The sequence below is a fragment of the Gallinula chloropus genome (assembly GCF_964237585.1).
Source record: "Gallinula chloropus genome assembly, chromosome: 4".
NCBI lineage: Eukaryota > Metazoa > Chordata > Aves > Gruiformes > Rallidae > Gallinula > Gallinula chloropus.
Window position 1 is genome coordinate 27948261 of NC_140088.1, and position 18554 is coordinate 27966814.

An 18554-nucleotide genomic window follows, 5' to 3' on the forward strand; every position below is an offset into this window, starting at 1 on the left:
CTGTAAAGGAAAAAAATCCATTGTAAATATGTCTAACACATACAGTGAAATGTAACTTTAATTTTTTTTTATATAAAAAAGTGTCTTTACTCATGTCTTGTTAGTAAGCTTGTTAAGCAAGTTAAAATTTTTTGGCTTCGTGTAAGATTCAGTGCTTATTTTAGATAAGTGTTAAGAGCACTTCTGAAACCGAAGCCTCACCTTTTACCTTCTCAAGGGAAGGATTAAACATCTTCTGGATGAAGTGTTGATAATCAAGTAATCATTTTATAAGTATTGTGAAGTACACGTTTTGCATAAAAAATGAAGTCCATAACTATATACCTTGAGGTATTTGACCTCATAAAAGCCAAGTTTGAATAGAATTAAGCTAATTTATTGTGAATCACTATATCGGCATGGGTTGCAGCCTTTTTATGTTTTTCATTCAGATGGCCAACTGCAAAGTGCAAATGCTGTGGGATAGACGGGGACGAAGCGAAGACGATTATTCTCTAGATCCATTACAAATTAAAACTTGGAAACCTTGAGGTTGTCTGTAACTTTTGTATAGGACTGAGGCTGCTTGCTCATTTAGGTGCCAGTTTTCCTGAAGTGTTGTAATTCTTGATATCCCATCGAGATAAATGTACTATGCAATGAGGATTAATTGCCTGTCAACTAGATCAGTTTCTTAGTACTTATCATCTTTTAGGAATTAAAGATGTATCATTTGACATGAACGTTCAAGGTTTTTCTTTCTTACATTTCATGGTAATAGTTTCTGGAAACAGTGGCTGGAACAGTGACTTTGACTTAGCAACTTGAGTTCTTACTTCTTGTTTCCCAGGACATTTTCTGACAGCTGTACAAATGTGAGTATTCTTCCCTCTTTCATACTAGTTGGCTTACTGCAGGCCATTCAGAAGCACCTCACTCAGGAAAAGCTAGAGTATCTTAAAATTAATTTCTCTTGCTGGTATTTTTTTTTGCTCTTGCAGAAATCCCAAGTCAAAGGTTGTGCATCTGTGTTGTGCTAGCTACCCCTAGAAAGGAAAGCCAGCCTGACTTAAGAGTGCTTAGTGTTTAAAGAGGAGCTGAGGTGGTTATACATGTCTTAGTTGTGAAGTCTGTGTTTGTGATTTACTTCTTTCCAGAGTGGAGAGGCCTGTGTGATTTTCCGCCCTGCTTCCATTCAGACCGACTGAAGGAGCTGCTTTGGCAAGCTGGTGCTGTATGCTGGTAGGACCTGTAGCGGAGGTTAGACAGAACAAAATCGCGTTAGGTAAGAGCACTGGTGAAAAGGATTTCAGAAGGAGGAAGCAAAGAATATGGCAAAAAGGACTGTGCATATGGCAGTAGAAATCTCTATCCTTTCCCCATAGATTTTATGCCTTTTTGAAAATTCTGTCTCAAAGGGAATGGTTTGGTGCACTACAGGATTCCTCTTGCAGAGTAAAACTTCCTTCTGAAGTAAAACAACCCGGTGTGCCACTTCCTTTTACAAACTGTCTCCCTTTCCAGCGTTCCCACTCAGAAGTTTTCAGATTTGTCCTTCAGATTTGTCCTTCAGATTTGTCCTTCAGATTTGTCCTTCAGATTTGTGTTCCTGGAGAACATCGACTCCTCCCTTAAAGGAATAAAACCAAAGCCTCTCTATACTTTGCAGTCAATTTCACTCTTTTAAATGTTTCTTTTGCCACTATTGTGGGCTTTGCTTTTCTTGACTGTAGTTTAGTGCCTCTCCTGATAGTAAGGAGACAGGCAGTTATTTTCGGTGCTCCAGGCTGACGACCTATTGTGCCAGACACGCTACGCATAACAATAGGAAGGTTTTTACCCTAAAGAGCTAATGCCAAAGCACACCTGAACAGGCTGGCTGGAAGAGCGTGTGTTTATAAGAATAAATCCTGAAGCTTTACTACAAAATTGTAAACATCCATAATCCCTGATGGTATAATTAATCTCAGCAGACGGTCAGCTGACCGATACGATAACAGAGATACTCGGGCAGAGTGTGGGGGAAAAGGCATGTGGTGTCTGCTTAGCACACAGTAAAGGACAGGGCTGATAAGCCAGATAAACAGCATGTCTGATCTTGAAAGGCAGTTCTTCTTAAACTTTACTCTTCTTTCTAACCCTCCTAACCCCTCACAGAGTGCGGCAGAAATTTTTTTGACTGGATGCACTGTTTTCTGTGATGGTCATGCTGTACTAGAATACTGAAAATCACTCTGCTGTGTACTTTCAGAGTGGAGAGTCAGAGAGCCTTAGCCTACCCCAGGGACAGGAAGGTACGTAATGTAATCGGTATTTAGCCACCAGGAGAAGATGGTATGGAGTAAGGATGCGGTCAAGAATGTTTCTGGAGCTGGCAACTTCAGCTCTGCAGCTGTTGAGGTGAGTCAGATTGCAGACTTTAGGTTGACCGTAATTTATACTTGCCACGATGCAGAAGCGCGCTACAACAAACGCATTCCAGTCACTTCTCGTTCAATGAAAGTAATTAAAGGTTCTGTAAAACTTTCTGTGGCATCTTCAAATATAGCACAGATGAAATTTCACTATTAGTTGGGGGAGAAGCAAATTGATTTTCATAAAATCGTAGAATCTTTAAGGTTGGAAAAGACCTCCAAGAACATCAAGTCAAACCATTTCTTAAGCAGTGAGGTGTTAAGAGGCTGGAAATTAAGGATGACATGTCCTTTTCAGCTATTACTTTACAGTTGTTTGGAATCTAATTAGACCATCACCATTAGCAGTAAGTGGCTGACACCTAATCGTATCAGGAATGTGATGCCAGACTTTTTAAACTGAGGGTTATATTCAAAGCAGACTTTAATTATCCCAATAAACATACAAGCTTCTATCAACAAGCAAGCACTTTGTCTCACACTGTATTTAATGGAAATGTGACCTCCTTAAATCCCATCCGTCTCGGGTTCTGAAGCAGTAAGAGATTTTACTTGGATTATTTTTCTTCTGTTTAGATTACTTGAAGCATTTTACTCAAAGAAATGGCAAAAAAAATACACTTTCGGGGCAGGAGTGATTGTATGATTCTTTTTCTGTTATAAAAAGTCTTCTGTTACTGTCAAAAGCCCAGCGTTTTACCCTTTCCTTCGTTTAAATCCCTCCCCAGTCTTTCGGTTGACTGGCTGTTGTGTTTTACTTATTTTTCTGGGGAGTTTGAGACTCTCCATCGTGTTACTGCTTGATTCTGTAGATTTGGCTGAGAGGCTTCTGAGCAGATAACTTTGTGAGGCAAGACAAGGAAAAGACGCTGACTTCCTAACATCTGGCAAGTCTGTGGGCATAACACAAACTACTGTGTGGCTGTAGAAAGCTCCTGGAGAAAGCAGTGCTCCAAAGCTACGTCTGCAAGGGGGCTTTTTGTTTGTGTAGAGCTCAATTATATTTGAATATAGGCTGTAATGGCTGAAAAATCACAAAGTACAAGAATGGTTTATGGGACAGACAGGATCAGCTGCTTTTTGAAGAGAGAGTTGACACAATGAGACAAATTAAAAAATTTATTTAGGTTCCAGGTACAATAGTAGCAGGGAAAAAAGGTGGCTGAGCTTCCTGAAACTCTTAATAGGCTTTTAATCTGCAGCTCTCAAATATTTGCAAAATGTCTAGCCTTAGATGATGCACACAATAGATTGAATTGAATAGTAGTAAATTTGAAAAAATGCTGAGTACCTCTTTTATGGGTTTGCATGCTCCCTGAAGGAGAAAAGGGAACAAGGTGAGTCATACTGGTGAATTATTAGCCACTATTTTATTTCTGTTCACTATTCTATGACAGTTTCCGTGCATTAGACGTTTTGAGGGTTTCAACTGCAGATAGAAAATCTTGACTTCTATTCTGATAATTTAAACTTCAGTTCTGCATGGGAATGGGATGATGTAATTGTACCTGGTTTCAGTCATAGTAAGCATTCTGTCTCTTCAACTTTTAAGATGTTTTGGAGGAGATTTCTGATTGGAATGCAGCTCTTGGGAACAGATTATTTTGCCATTTTCTTTATAAGCAGAATGTGTTAAGAAGCAGACATACGGGCAAAAAGGGGGTCACTAAAAGCTAAAGTTGGAAAAGACCTCCACGATTATCTAGTCCAACTGTCCCCTCACCACCTGTATTACTTTTTATCTTTGAATCTTCCCTTAAATTCCCAGATTTTGGGCCCAAGCAGAAGCTGCTCTTTACGCTGGGAGGCATCCTACATGCCATCAAATTCCCTATTCTGTTCTCCACCTTCTTCTCTTGCTTTTATTAATTCCTGGGTGAGTACATCCTTGAGAAATACTCTATCTGCATGCAGACTATAGGCTAAAAACAGTAAAAGGACTGGCACCATGTCTTTGGACGCAAAAACCACCTTTGATGGAAAACCCATTCAACTCTGGACCATGTAATGAAGAAAAAGAGGTTGCCAGCTAACAGCAGCTGTTAGCCACACAAACCTCACTAAAATAATCTTTAATCTTTTCACTTTCAAGCTGTTGGTAGCCCGGAGACAACATTGCTCAGTTGGTATACTACCACTGTTAGCACTGTGTATGCTAAGTCTTGGTTGAACACTGGAATGCCATCACTGGCACTGCTGACAAGCACACTGGTCCCTAGGTACCTGCTGAAACCCAGAAGAAAAGCCAGGAGTAGCATAGATTTGTCCCTGCACTTGGTCCCCCAGCAAATGCCTTGGCACATGTGGCTGTAGTGTTTCTGGTTTTTATACAAGCAACTGGACCTTCCTCCTCTTCTGCTTTTTCTCTCCGTTTACCATCCTCATAATATGATAAACTCATAATTTCATGATGCTGCTGATGTAGAATGGGTTCCATCTAGGTTTTGGCAGAACTCTCTCAATTCAATCAAGATGTTTTTTGGAGGCTGCAGATGGACTTACCAGTGCAGGAAATCCTGACAAGATGGCAGCATACCCACTTCTGTGGCATTTTCCTCTGACAGATAGACAAATTGGCCATTGTTCCATTTCTTTCCTATTCATCATCGTTTGGGTTCCCCTGCTACCCGCAAAAGAGGGAACAACTGTTTCCCTTGAGCTTTAAAACTCCAAAGTAAAAGCAGTTGTTTGCCAGTGGGTGTGTGCTGCTCCAGATAGGTATTTCTGGTAGCAAAATCTTCAGTGCACCAGACTGAAATACTTATTTTCTAATTTAAAAGCAAGTATTAAAGAAAAACTGAAGCCAGTTTTTCAAATAGATCCTGAAAACTCTTAAAGCACTCAAATTTGTAGGAATATTCAGTCAGGCACTGCCTGGACAGCAGGTTATGAATTGTTACATCTATTTGGAGGGATCAGGTCTTTAGTCTGCAAGATCTACAGAGTCACAAAGGTGAAATTCAATCAGCTTCAGTGAATTTGGGATGAATTTGGGCCATAAAGTATGGCGTAGTGGAAACCTGCAGAGGTCTTGCCTGCTCACCTCACTTCTTGTGATGATGTCCATTGCTGTCTGACTGAGGGAACTGGCCATGCGGTGTTTTTTAGCTAGGCTGTTAGTAGGCCTCCTGATGCTAGTTATATGGTTGTCATGGTAGACAGGAGCACAGCTATGCTTAAGTCTAGGGGGAAAAGCATCTCGAATGCAATGCCAATGGTCCCATCAAACTTAGCAAAAGAACATGATGCAAATTCAGAACACCATAGTTGCTATGTAAGGACTGCATATATGCCTTTTGTTAGTTAACATGCGTTTTCAGTACTTTCCTTTCTTATTTGCTCAGTTTGGAATTTAACCTTCTTTTAAAACAATTGTGTTACTGCTGTTTATTTCTTTCTGTATTCCTTTTTTCCTTTCCTCTTGTATCTTTGACCTATCTAGCAGCACTTGCTTCTCTGTACAAATTCTGAATTGCTCCATTTGATTTTATCCCACTGCAACAGTTCCAGTGAGCAACAATTCCTTTCTTAAAAGTCTATACAATAGGGCTTCTGAATTTCCATTTGTCACTTACCCTCGCTAAACAACTGTCTGAGTAGCAATGCAGTACCAGTTATATTTAAGTCAAGTTTGGGAAGGAAACTGTAGCTTTGACATTTCAGGGAGAGGGATTTATTGAAAGCTTACATCCTAAAATCTCTTAAAGAAATGGAAACTTCAGATATGACTGAAGAGAGCCATAGCTAGTGGCTGGGGGGGGGTGTTTTGGGTCACTTACTAGTGACTGCTTTGCATCTCCCTCTTTGTGCTATTACTTGAGGAGATGGAGGTTGTTTTTTTTTTTTTTTTTTGATAGCCTTCTCTTACATAATCTGTTCTAAAGCTCAAATGCTCCAGTATTTTCTATACAGTGCATTTCAGTTTTAAACCCAAGTATTTTTAATGGGACATTACTGTGAGTTTAAATTATTAAACATGCTTGGTGTGCACAGCACTTGGCTTGGTGTAGCTGTATCTCTGTAAATGCTGCCCACTATGTTGGGTACTTGCAGTTTTTTGAAACTAGTTTCCATAATCTCAAAATTTGTGTTTATGTGGCTGCTTGTCCTGAAAACAAAAATTGTCTTAAGCTCTCTGACCATTGAAACGGTGAGAAATAGGGAGGGATGTGACATTTAAGCAGAAATGCTTCTTACAGGAGAAGAAGGCTAGGGACCAACAACACATCATGAAGCAATGGAGCTCCAAGCAAAACCATTTCACTGCACAGGCACAAGGACTGTGAGTACAGTGTTTGCCAAATTTGTTTAAAATACTTTCGTTCATGGCATGCGCTGCTGGTTCAATCCCTGCAGGGTACCAGTGTTGGGGGCATCTATGCTACCCTGTGCAGTAGCTCTCCACCAAGAAACGGGTATTTTCAGGCAGAAGAGCTTAAAAAAGGAGGAACTGCTAGCAGAACTGGAGTATGGGACACTACTGTCCTGTAGTATTTCTCAAAAGCTGGTGGACTTGGGGAGTGGTAATCGTGTAACAGCACCTTTGTGAAAAGGGGACTAGCAGGGTGACAGGAGATGGGCAAACAAGGGCAACATTGTGAAGTACAAACTTCTGTTTTCTATTGATGGGGCCTTAGGTGTTTTGCTTTATCTTTGATGCTTTCAGACTCACAGTCAGACTGCCCTGCTCTCTGCAGAGGTGTCCTGTCTGCAGCAGGTGAGGGTTTTATTCTCCAGGCCTGGAGGGGTAGGCTTCTGGGAAGAGGCTGGCCAGGCAAGGGGCACAGACTGACAGAAGAGGAGAGGGGGATGTACTGAAGGGTCCGGCTTTCAGGGAAGTGAACCCCTGTATCTCCCCATGTATTCTGGGGATGGTGTGCCTGTCTGCAGAGCACAGGCATGGAAACTCAACAGGGATATGCACCTGGCTTTCCTCAGGTTGTTCAGGGCTCCTGTGTCTGGAAAAAAATGTTTTGGTTTTTTTTTTTCCTGGACCTTTGTTTCCAAGAGGTTCATTTTAAAGTGATTTTGTAGAGGAGAGACTGTCAGGTTGATTTATTGGCCTACATTTAATGAAGGTGGTTTGAGAAGAAAAGTGGTGACATCTGTAGGGAGATGGCCTGATAAATGGCATCTGCTCACACTTGCTGTGCCAAGATGCTTGGGTCGTGTAGGAGTATTGTTAGCAGCGTGGTGTGGTGTATGTGAGGCTCCCGTGTTTCTGACTGCGTTTTAAATCACATGAATCACTTGGAACGTATTAATCTTCTTGGGTTAGCTAAAAAGCCATAAAAGGCGTTACTGTTTAACTGGCCTGAAAGGAGGTACTGTTTTCGGTCACATGGAGAATTCTGCGCACTCTTCTAGCGGTCAGACGGGAGCCCAGCGGCCCTGCCGGGGGGCGTAGAGCTGCAACCTCCGCAGGGTAGCGAGCAGCCCGCCTGGGCCGGACCGGGCCGGTCAGAGGATCCGCCCATCCAGCGCCCGCTACCCAGGCGGTACCAGCTCGGCCCAGCCGCGCCCCGGGATCCGCTGCCACTGCTGGGCGGGGCCGCGGCTCCGGGCTAAGATGGCGCCTCGCCCGAGCCTCAGAGAGCAAACACGTACGTGTGGCCGCCTCAGGGCTGGTTTCGTGTGGCGAGCTCCGCCCTCGCCTCTCCTCGCCCCGCCCCGTCCGCCCGCGGCGTTCGCGCCAAAGCGCTCCGTGACGCGGCCGCGTGTAGGTCCGCCCCCACCCTCCGTGTTTTCAAACCGAGTGGGCGGGAGTGATTGGCTAGCGTGCGCGCCACGTGACTAACGGTCGCGGGAAAGCCGCGGAGTCCGAACAGCGCGAGGCGAGCCGTGCCCGCGGGCAGCGTCGTTTGGAGTCGTTAGACCCAGAGGCGCAGCGCGCCGACGGGACGCGGAGCAGCGCAGCGGAAGCGGGCGCGGCGCGGCCGCATTCGGCCCTGAGAGGGGCTCACAGCGAGCCGCCATGAGCTTTCTCAGCATGCAGCAGGCGGCGCCGCCGCGGCGGGTCTCGGCCCGGCGGGCGGCTGCCCCGATCCGGCAGAAGCTGCTGTTCCTGAGCGCCCACAGCGACTGCGAGGAGGAGGACGAGGAGGAGGAGGAAGAAGGCGGCAGCAGCGGCAACAGCACCGGCGAGGACTCGGCTTTCCAGGAGGCGGACTCGCCGCTTTCGGCCGCTCGCACCCCGGCGCGGAGCAACCCACCCCTGCTAGAAGAGGAGGAGATGGAGCCAGCCGCGGCGCCGCTGCCGGACGAGGGAGACTCGTGGGAGGAGGAGGGATTCGGCTCCTCTCCGGTCAAGTCTCCCGGAGCCTATTTCATGGCCGGCTCGCCCTCGCCGCCGCCCCCCAGTAAGGGCCGCCGCTACTGCGGGCGCTCCCCGCCGGGTAGTGGTTACCGAGTGCGGAACGAAGACCCCAGCTCGCCGCTGCCTGAGTACCCCGGCACGCCTCCTCACAAAACGTTTCGCAAGCTGCGCCTCTTTGACACGCCGCACACCCCTAAGGTGAGGCACCCGTCCCGGCCCCGCAGCGCTCCGCCGCGTCGTGGGGAACCCCTGAGCGGCCCGCCCGGGAAGAGGTCGGATAGGAGGTGCTGGGTCGAGCAGGGTTCGGCGGGCGGCGTCCCCGGTGGCTGGGAGCGGGGAGGACGCGGGCGGGGTGTCGGACGTTGAAACGTGGGCGTGGGGGGGAGCGGCGGGGGCGCGGTGCCGGCGCGGCCGCGGTCCGGCCCGCGAGCCGCTTGCAAGCACCCCGCCTACCCGCAACGCAAGTTGGCGTCTGCCCCGGGACCTGCCCACCGCCCGGCCGTTACGGTTATGTAACCCGCGAGGGGCGACACTCCGCCCGCGGCGCGGCCGGCCGCTGGAGCTCCGCGCGCCGGTGTGCCCGGCGGGAGGGGGAAGGGGCGGACGGGCGGGCGCCGCGTTAAAAGGCCGGTGAGGCGCCGCCTCTCCGCGTGGCTCCCTCAGCGCGGCGGGAGGCCGCCCCGCGCGGGCGCCTCTCGGTGCGGGTCGCTCCGCTCCGCGGCCCGCGCTGCCCGCCGGCGGGCCACCGCCTCGCCTCGTGCCGCGCCTCCGGCCCTGCGTTTTGTCCCGCAGGGCGCCTGGGGCGTGGAACAGTCGCTCTTATGTGTAGTAAAAACTTTTAAAAAAAAAAAACGAAACAAACCCCCGCATCATTTACAACTAAATAAAGAACCTCCATTTCTCTTTATTTTGAGGAAAAATATTTTTAAATGGTACAAGAAGAATATTAAATTTTTAAGTACTCTGGTGTGTGGGCCTCTGCACCTTTACAACCAGAAAGTTAAAGCTCGAATTGAAATCAGCTCCTGCGTGTCAGGCAGCAAACTGGTGCGGCTTGTGAGTACTGCTGCTGTTGTACCGTGTGCCAGTTCGGCGTCTGCCGGCTTCGAGTCAAACCTGAAAGGCTATTTGGCCGATCCTGTTTTGATAGATTTGAAATCTTACAGGGTTAGGTAGCTCCTAACTCAGTCACTGTTTTCTGGAAAGCGTTTCAACTTCTGAGCTCGACACTCATGGAAAACACCGTATGGTGAATTTAAATCTAGTGTTAATAGGCCTGCTTTCTTCATTACTTTTCATATGGCCCTTTAGAAGTAATCCAGGGATAATCCCAGGGGATAATCTCCCAGGGGTCTATAGACCATTGATTTAAAACAACTGATTTAAGATGTGAGGAAGGGCAACCTTGTTAATAGGTTTTCTACAGCTTCCATCTCGAGGTTTCAGTGGTATGTGTTTGAAAATAGTAAAAGTGGTGATCTTGTACCAAGTCAGGCGCGGGTACTCTAGAGGCACAAGACTCTTGTGGATGTGACACTAAAATAAAAACAAGGTCTTAAACACTGCTGTTTGGTAGGATTCTTTAATTAGATGCCTAAATTCTACATGGGTTATCTTGGAGAGGTTATCTTCGGAAGCTGGAAGAATCAATTGGTAAAGAGACAGTGGAAGTACTGAAATGTGTGTTGAGACACACGGTGACGTAAAGGTCTTCATCTAGTCGAGATCGGGGTAGTGTAGTTTTGATTCCCAAGTAATGAGCCTTCTTCCCTGTGTTGGTTCAGGCTTTGGTTACGTCAATTCATTATTTTCTGAGGTGTTGCAAGGATAAGACAGTGCTGCTTGTGATCCAATAGGTCAGTGGTTGGCATTGTCACCAGGATTTAGGAAACTCGGGTGCAGATTTCGCAACCTAACTGGGAGAGGTTTCATCATGGGCCCGGAAAATGCCTGGTATGACAGATTAACACCCAAAAGATCTGTTTTGGGTATTGAACTAATAGTGCAACGGTGCTGTTAGTTCTTGAGCAATGTTTTGTCGTTATGGTACTATAGCACAGGATGGCCCATAAGTTCCGTTTGTGTGTGTTTCATGGACAAAAAGTTGTCCACAAGTTTAGGTGATGACATGATTAAAGACAGAAGAACGCTGCTCTCATCTTTTAATGTGTTTTAGGAATAACCTTAACGTTCAATTGTTTGTGTGGAGTGTAAAGCCTAATAGTTTCGTGGAGTTCTTTTTGATTGAAATTTAGGTATTTAAGCAATTCATGCTAACTTTAATTAGACAATACGGTAATGATGGCTTTCAAGCATGATTTGACTGTTTATGTCTAAAACAATACTAAGGCTTTTTCTTATTTTTCCCTTTTTCCTTTTGTTTCCTTTTTGTGTGTGTGTGTGTGTCTGTGTGGGCTTTTTGTTTGTTTTGGGTTTTTTGTTAAATACAGAGTTTGCTTTCGAAAGCGCAGGGATTAGGCTCCAGCTCTGTCAAACTTCGAACGGGCTCTCTATTTATGAATGTTGGCAAATCCGAGAAGCAAGAAGAAGATATTAGACACACGCCTCATGTGAACATCAATCCTTTCACTCCAGATTCCATGTTCCTTCACAACTCTGAAGGAAAATGTCGTAGGAGAAAGAGAACACACTGCAATGAGTGAGTAACTTACATCTTCTTTACTTAATTTTGTCTTTAGAGATACTTTTAGCTGCAAAAGTTGTTTTAAAAATCGCTTCTGTGGAAGTATTTTTCTTTGCAAATCTCTTAGTGCTGCATACTATAGCTCTTGAAGTATCTGCCTTGAGTTGTTATGAAATAGCCAGATAGCAGTAGAACTTTTGATTAGATACAAGGGAGTGCAGACTAGACAGTGTCCTTCAGTCTTTTTGCCTGACTAAGCTAAGCACACAGAAGGCATAAACACATTAAATAGTAGCATGGAACATGAAAAAAGAAGTGATGAAATATTATCATTGTACCCTTTATTGGCAACTTAAAAGTTGCTAGACATCAGTTTTAAGTTTACCTAAACCATATTGCTTCTTCTGCACAAGTAACTAGTGTGATTTTCAGCTCTTGTGGAGAGGACATGGAAGCAAGTGATGGAGAGCTTGAAGATGAAACTGTCAGACCTGCTAAGGTAATTAAACTTTAGAACTTGATCTTAAGCTTGACAGTTTGTGTATCTGCAGATCTAAGTATTTTCCTTTCTAATCTTTGTTAGAGGATAACAATAACAGAAAGTAATATGAAGTCACGCTATGCAACCGAATTTCATGAGCTGGAGAAGATTGGATCTGGTGAATTTGGTTCTGTGTTTAAATGTGTTAAGAGGCTTGATGGCTGTATTTACGCAATAAAGCGATCCAAGAAACCCTTAGCTGGCTCAGTGGATGAGTGAGTATTTCCTGCTGTTAAGTCACCTCTTGGTGCTTTTTACTTCCCCTGTCTCTCTGTATTGGTGCCTAGAGAAGGCTTTTAAGAGAAAAGTGTAAATGCACATGAATGAAATGTAAAACAGATAGAGTTACAGATAAGAGTTTTGAAGTCACTTTACTCCCCTCCTAAATAGAATACTGTGTGGTTCTGGGGAGGAAGTGCTACTTGGCCTCTCTCCTAGCAGACTTTTGTCATAATAGGCTGTGTGGAAACAGGTTGTTCTGATCTGGAAAGTAAGGATAATGCTTACTTGCTTTAATGGTTGGAGGAACTATATGAATAAACTGCAGTGATGATCCTTTGAGATAAAAAAGGAAAGCAGTGTTCCCAAGTAGGTACTAGCCAAGTGAGTTAAAACTTCAGTGATGCTTCTCAAAGCTTTTCATTGCTGGTTAGAAAATATGTAGTGGAAGTGGCAGCTCCCTCAAGAATCATCTGCCACAAAGCCCATTTTTCTAATGTTACGTATATTTAGTTTTCAAATACAGTGTCAATTATTTTAGCTGTTTTGCTATTAACACACTTTAAGGCACCACAGAACTTGGTATGAAGATTTTAATTAGAAACCTGAACTGACAGGGAGGCATGTTATTATAATAGGTATTTCTATCAAGCTGAAATTGAACTAACTTAATCTCATAATGTTCTTGTGTGCTAATTTTTGTGACCATAACAGGCAAAATGCTTTAAGAGAAGTCTATGCACATGCAGTTCTGGGACAGCATTCTCATGTAGTAAGATACTACTCTGCATGGGCAGAAGATGATCACATGCTTATACAGAATGAATATTGTAATGGTAAGAGTAAGGTTTATCTCTTGTTTCTGAACTTGCTTTCAAAAAATGTAATTTTTTAATATAAACAGGTAAGTCTACAAATCCCTAGCACTAGTTAGGACCTGATTGCCCTACACATAGCTTGTACCATCATTGTCTCAAATTTGTCTGATGTTCCTTTCTGTTGGAAAAGGCATATTAGACACCTGAAACAAAAAATATAAAATTGCAGTCAGTGCCTTGAGCATTCAAGAATATTGGTAGTACAGTGAGCATCAAAAACGAACATCAAAACTCTCTTTTGTACAGTAGTAAAATTGGAATAGAGAAAATTACCAAAGAGTTTCCTTTAAAAAGGGAGGTGAACCTGATTTCCGAATATTTTTTCCTACGGTTGATAGGTATCCACCCAGAGATCTTAAACGGGAGAGAGGTCTTATCATTTGTGTTGGCCTCCTATTAATTTGCATGGCAATTGCAGCAGAAAAGTAGTTTATTTGTATTATGTGGATATAAAGAGGACATACATAGGAAGTGTAAAATCTAGTGTTGTGTCATCAGCAACTTCTTGGTGATAAGTTCACTGTTAATTTTGGGAGCAAATCGTTATTACTTTGTCAACAATTTCATGCAAAATAGTTGTTTTCTTTAATGTTGTTTTAGGTGGCAGTTTAGCAGATGCCATAAGTGAAAATTACAGGAATATGCGTTATTTCACTGAACCAGAACTGAAGGACCTACTACTTCAGGTGGCTCGAGGCTTAAAGTACATTCATTCAATGTCACTGGTACACATGGATATCAAACCTAGTAAGTTTGTAAACCACTCTGCTCTGTATTGACAACATCCTCTGTTAATTTAATCTGCTGTAGAAAAAGGAGCAGTTAGCCACACCTTACTAACTGTCAGTTCTTCAGTGAAGTTCTAAACAGCAGTACAAAGATGTCAGTTATAAAATTGGCTAGCAAAGTTAAACTGTTGTTGAGTTTATCTTGGGTCCTTTTTGTGTAATTGACTCTATTTGCATAACACTTGGCTCCCCTCCCAGCAGAGAGGCCTGACCGAGTATGTTGTAGATTTTTTGTTCTTAAGGACTGGATTTTTATTCAGCTTAAATTTCTGTGTGGCTGAAGCTAACTAGTGAAACTATCTGAAATAGTCACTGGACAGAAAGGGATTTTTTTTAAAAAACAATTCTCTCTTTTTCAGGTAATATTTTCATATCTAGGACATCAGTCCCGAGTACAGCTTCAGAAGAAGGTGATGATGACGACTGGTCATCGGATAGAGTCATATTTAAAATAGGTTAGTGGCGGTATGCTTGTGCTCAAAAGAATTTCATTGCCTGTTTGTCTTCTGAAAAATAACTTGATCTTCTTTTTGCAGGTGACCTTGGCCATGTAACTCGAGTGTCTAGTCCACAAGTGGAGGAAGGCGATAGCCGTTTTCTTGCAAATGAAGTCCTACAAGAGGTAACTGCTCTGTTTGTGGGGAAAATGGAGATGTTAGGCCTATGTGCTGTTGGCTTTAATGAGTTGCTGCCTGCTGCCTCCTTGCTGGAGGAGTAACTTCCTAAATGGTATCAACTCAAACACTGGTAGTGGTTAAAGCGGAATGTCATATTGTGTTCAGTGCTGAATAGTTAAGCAATCTGCTAGATTTGTTGTGATGCTTGGTGGTATGTGAACTAAGTTTATTTTTCTTGATTTTTTTCAAGAACTACACCCATTTGCCAAAAGCAGATATTTTTGCTCTTGCTCTGACTGTTGTCTGTGCTGCTGGGGCTGAACCACTTCCAACCAATGGGGACCAATGGCATGAAATTCGACAAGGAAAACTACCTAGAATACCACAAGTGCTCTCTCAAGAATTACTAGATTTACTAAAAGTAAGAACTCTTGTACTAGCAGCTCACTGATCAGTGTAATTCACTGTGTTACTGGCCTTAACTAGAATGACATGTGTTTTCTTTTTCCAAGGTTATGATTAATCCTGATCCAGAGAAAAGGCCTTCAGCTGTGGCACTAGTGAAGCATTCAGTGCTTCTTTCTGCTGCAAAAAAGAGTGCAGAGCAGCTCCGGATAGAACTTAATGCTGAAAAATTCAAAAACTCACTCTTACAGAAGTAAGTGGTTCCCCGGGGACCTTAAATATAACTTAACTTCTAATGGACAAGTTTCAAATTCAGGTTCATGAATCTGTCTGCATGTAGGTACCTGAGAGTACAAAGTAAAGGAACCTTCTCCATAGAAGAAATTTCTTTTAAGGGAATCTCAACTACACTATTAGTATTCAAGGCATATAAAACATTACCGTTTTTTACAGATGTTTCAAGCACGGTGCATACTTACTTGACATGTAGAGTATAAATTCACATTGTTATTTGAGTCTCTGTTTTCCTAGGTCTTCTATACACTGAAACATGTTGGAAATCTTGACTTCAGTGAGCTGTTTTGAACTCAAAAGAAATGGCACACCAGTAATGTTTTTGGGCTAATTTGACTTGTACATAGCAGTGCTATTAGGTTACTGGAGAGTCATTGGTATTGGGACGTCATCTTGCCCTATCACTTAGTTAAACACTCAACTCTGAATTCAAGCTTTGAAGAAGTGACTCCCATTAGGAAAGCTTGATTTTTTGCTTGCTTCAAAGAAAGAGTTATTAAGTTAAGAAGCACTCACCTGACTTTCCCTGTAGTTAACTCACGTACTATGCAGGCTTTTATGAGGGAGTATGGAACATCGGTTACTTTCTGACTGCCTTGTTTTGAATAAAGATGTTAACTTTGAGTTTGGATTCTTTCCATTGCCATCTGCTTATATTGCTATTGCTACAGTCTTGAGTGTTGCCAGACTTGCCTTTTTAGATTATCTTTATAATCTTTTGAATTGCACTGACTGCAGAAAGAATAAATTGACAGTTTGTGCAGGTCATTCGAGGACAGATTAGCTGAGGTAACTTGCTTGTATAAAGCTAACATTTTGTATTATGTGAAAGGGGAAGTTGGCAGAGCTAGTATTTTTGTGAAGACTTTCTGGCCTGGCAACAAGTAGGATACATCCTTATAAAATAACTAAATCCAAGAGTGACTTAAGAATTACTGTGGATAAGCATTCTCTTTAACATTGTTGTGGGATAGCATTTCATGAAGTAGTAGTTCAGGTAGGTATTTTTGTTTTATTTTGTTTTTTTCTAACATTTCTGCATTTGACCCACTTAAGATACCGCTTGTGTATGTAAGTTATCATCAGTGAAGGGAATCCTTGTAAGGAAACTCAGCTCTTCTACTGTTGCCTTCAGAGGAAGAAAGAATTAAAAATTTGATTTCTAGAGAAGAATGAAAGTATATTGTAAGACTTTATTTCCCGATTGTGATGGGTAGGTGTGCACTTACATGTATGTGCGTTGGTGACTGACATTCAGTCTTTATGGAATTAAATTGATTAAAAGAAAAAACCGATTGAGTTCTCTTGCAGTGAACTGGCACAGTAATAATGTGGGGAGGATTAGATGGGGCACAAATGTTAATAATACTTAGAAGAATGGGAGTGCTGAAACGTGTAACTTAAAACTTAAGTACACTTACACTCGTATGCAGCAAGCTTGTAAAATGATCTTGCTTTGGAGTCCAGATGTGAAGTGAGTTCTTACGGTAGAGAAAATTCATTAACGGATGCTTTGGGATAGGAGAAGGAAAAGAACATGGGGAGGGAGAGTTAATCCTTACACTTAGCCATGTTTCAGCATTAAGGGAAGGAGAAAAGGAGCGTCTGGGGAAACTGTTGGTGCAGATAACTTTGCTCTTGAGTTAGATTGGGTTTTTTAATAGCTTTATCTTGAGTTTTATTTAACTTTGTATTTGTTGTTCTCCGAAATAGAATAGTTAACAGAATGGCTTGTGGTACCTTCAGTGACTGCCTTGCAGTTTTGGGCTCCAATTTTTTTCTTAGGCAAAAAAGGTTTAGGTGGTGAGAATCTTTTGATGTGGGTAAGGAAAACATTAAGTTGTCTGTTGTCCATTGCATTCATCTAAGTGTGCATTGGTTTGTCTGAGTCTTCCACAGCTCGGGTTGTGGCTGAATGCTTCATTAGGGCAAACCTCAGTAATTAACTCTTCAGTGGTTTATCTTACAGCTTGTACTAGAAAGTAAACAGCATCTTATTGTGTTATGGTATTAGAAGTGCTGAGCTGCTTACAAAAGACTAGATTTCGCAATCTCACTTAGTTGTGTGAATTTGTCATTTCCTTCCCTTGTTCAAAAGAAAGGACATCTAGACAATTAAGGGACATCCTAATCCTGCCCTCTGGGTTGTAAACAGGTGGATGCAAATTATGATGGTCTTAGTATAAGCTAAATTGACAGCAAATCTTAAGTTCTGAAGTGCCGTAATTCATTTGAAACACTCTTGCTGTGCTGTGTCTATAGTGCTTATTGGTACCATGTCTTGCAGAGAGCTGAAGAAGGCACAGATGGCAAAGGCTGCAGCAGAGGAGCGAGCGCTGTTCACTGACAGAATGACAACTAGATCTACAACACAAAATAGACCATCTCGACTCATTGGAAAGAAAATGAACCGCTCAGTTAGTCTTACTATATACTAACTATGAAGTGTAGAAGAACTACTGAGGATGGCTATAGCATCTCTGCCAGACTGAAGCCTAAGAAATTGAAGGAAGCATTAAATTCCTGGTTTCTTGTCATGTCTTTGGTTAGTGTTGTTAGTTTTACAGGAAGTGCTTCTGGGTTTTCACTCATACAGTATGGCTGATTAGCTGTATAACCTTTGAGTTAGTGGACTCAGTTACTATCTTGTCTATAGAGGATCCTGGATGTTAATCCATAAGCCTTTCGGTTACACTGTTAATGTTACATTGTCCCAGGGTTAACCACTATAGTGGTGTGCTGCTTTGTAATGTTACGGCATTGTACTAAGAAGTAATATCCCTGATGAACCTTTTGGGAGGGAGGGAGGGAGGGAGGGGGCCTTGGTTTCGTAGTTACCCATTGGATTTTTTGGATTTTTTTTGTGGTGGGTTTTTTTTTTGGTTTTTTTTTGGAGCAGAGGGGAATAAATTTTAAAAAGACAGGCTTTAAGGCCACCTACACTCAATGTACCTGAAGTCAGGTAGACTTTTATTGTGAATTTTATTTGTATATTCAACTGGGAGCACTTTGTAGGCATTGCATAAACCACAGCTTAGAAACCTGTGGAGTTAAGTGCCATGTGGAACTGCTGCTATTTTTAGTTTGTTGTCCTGGCTGTAAACTGTAGCATTAAAACAATCATTATTGTGTTAATAGGCTTCTTGTTAAAATAATTACGTGAACGAAATTTAAGCTGCATTTTAGTGAAAGCAGCATTTTTCTCAAAGCTAGTGCATTGTGAAATAATGCACCAATTTAATATTTGGACTCTGTATTAGTGTAGTGCAATTGTTAATGTCTTGGCTATTGATGTTTCGTAATTCTTTCTAATAAGGTTCTCTAAATGTTGGTATTTTCTTCAGTTGTCTGTTCTTGAGGCTATTGTTAATATTTTTTTTAATGTTGGAGTTCTTGTAAATAGTTGTCTAGTGTAAGTGTTCGGGTTGTTTGTTGATGTACATAAGCTTGGACATGATT

The 18554-nt window shown here is 42.7% G+C and overlaps 1 protein-coding gene across 1 annotated transcript; it reads left to right on the forward strand.

Moving 5' to 3' along the window:
• Positions 1-8367: 8367 nt before the first annotated feature.
• Positions 8368-17603, forward strand: WEE1 (WEE1 G2 checkpoint kinase; the record flags this gene model as incomplete). The annotated part of the gene is made up of 11 exons (XM_084263538.1): positions 8368-8907; positions 11160-11368; positions 11786-11852; positions 11937-12109; positions 12828-12949; positions 13592-13738; positions 14139-14234; positions 14316-14401; positions 14647-14817; positions 14909-15054; positions 17383-17603. 11 exons carry the CDS (start codon positions 8368-8370, stop codon positions 17531-17533), a joined length of 1908 nt encoding a protein of 635 aa, XP_084119664.1. The 3' UTR covers positions 17534-17603.
• Positions 17604-18554: the final 951 nt, after the last annotated feature.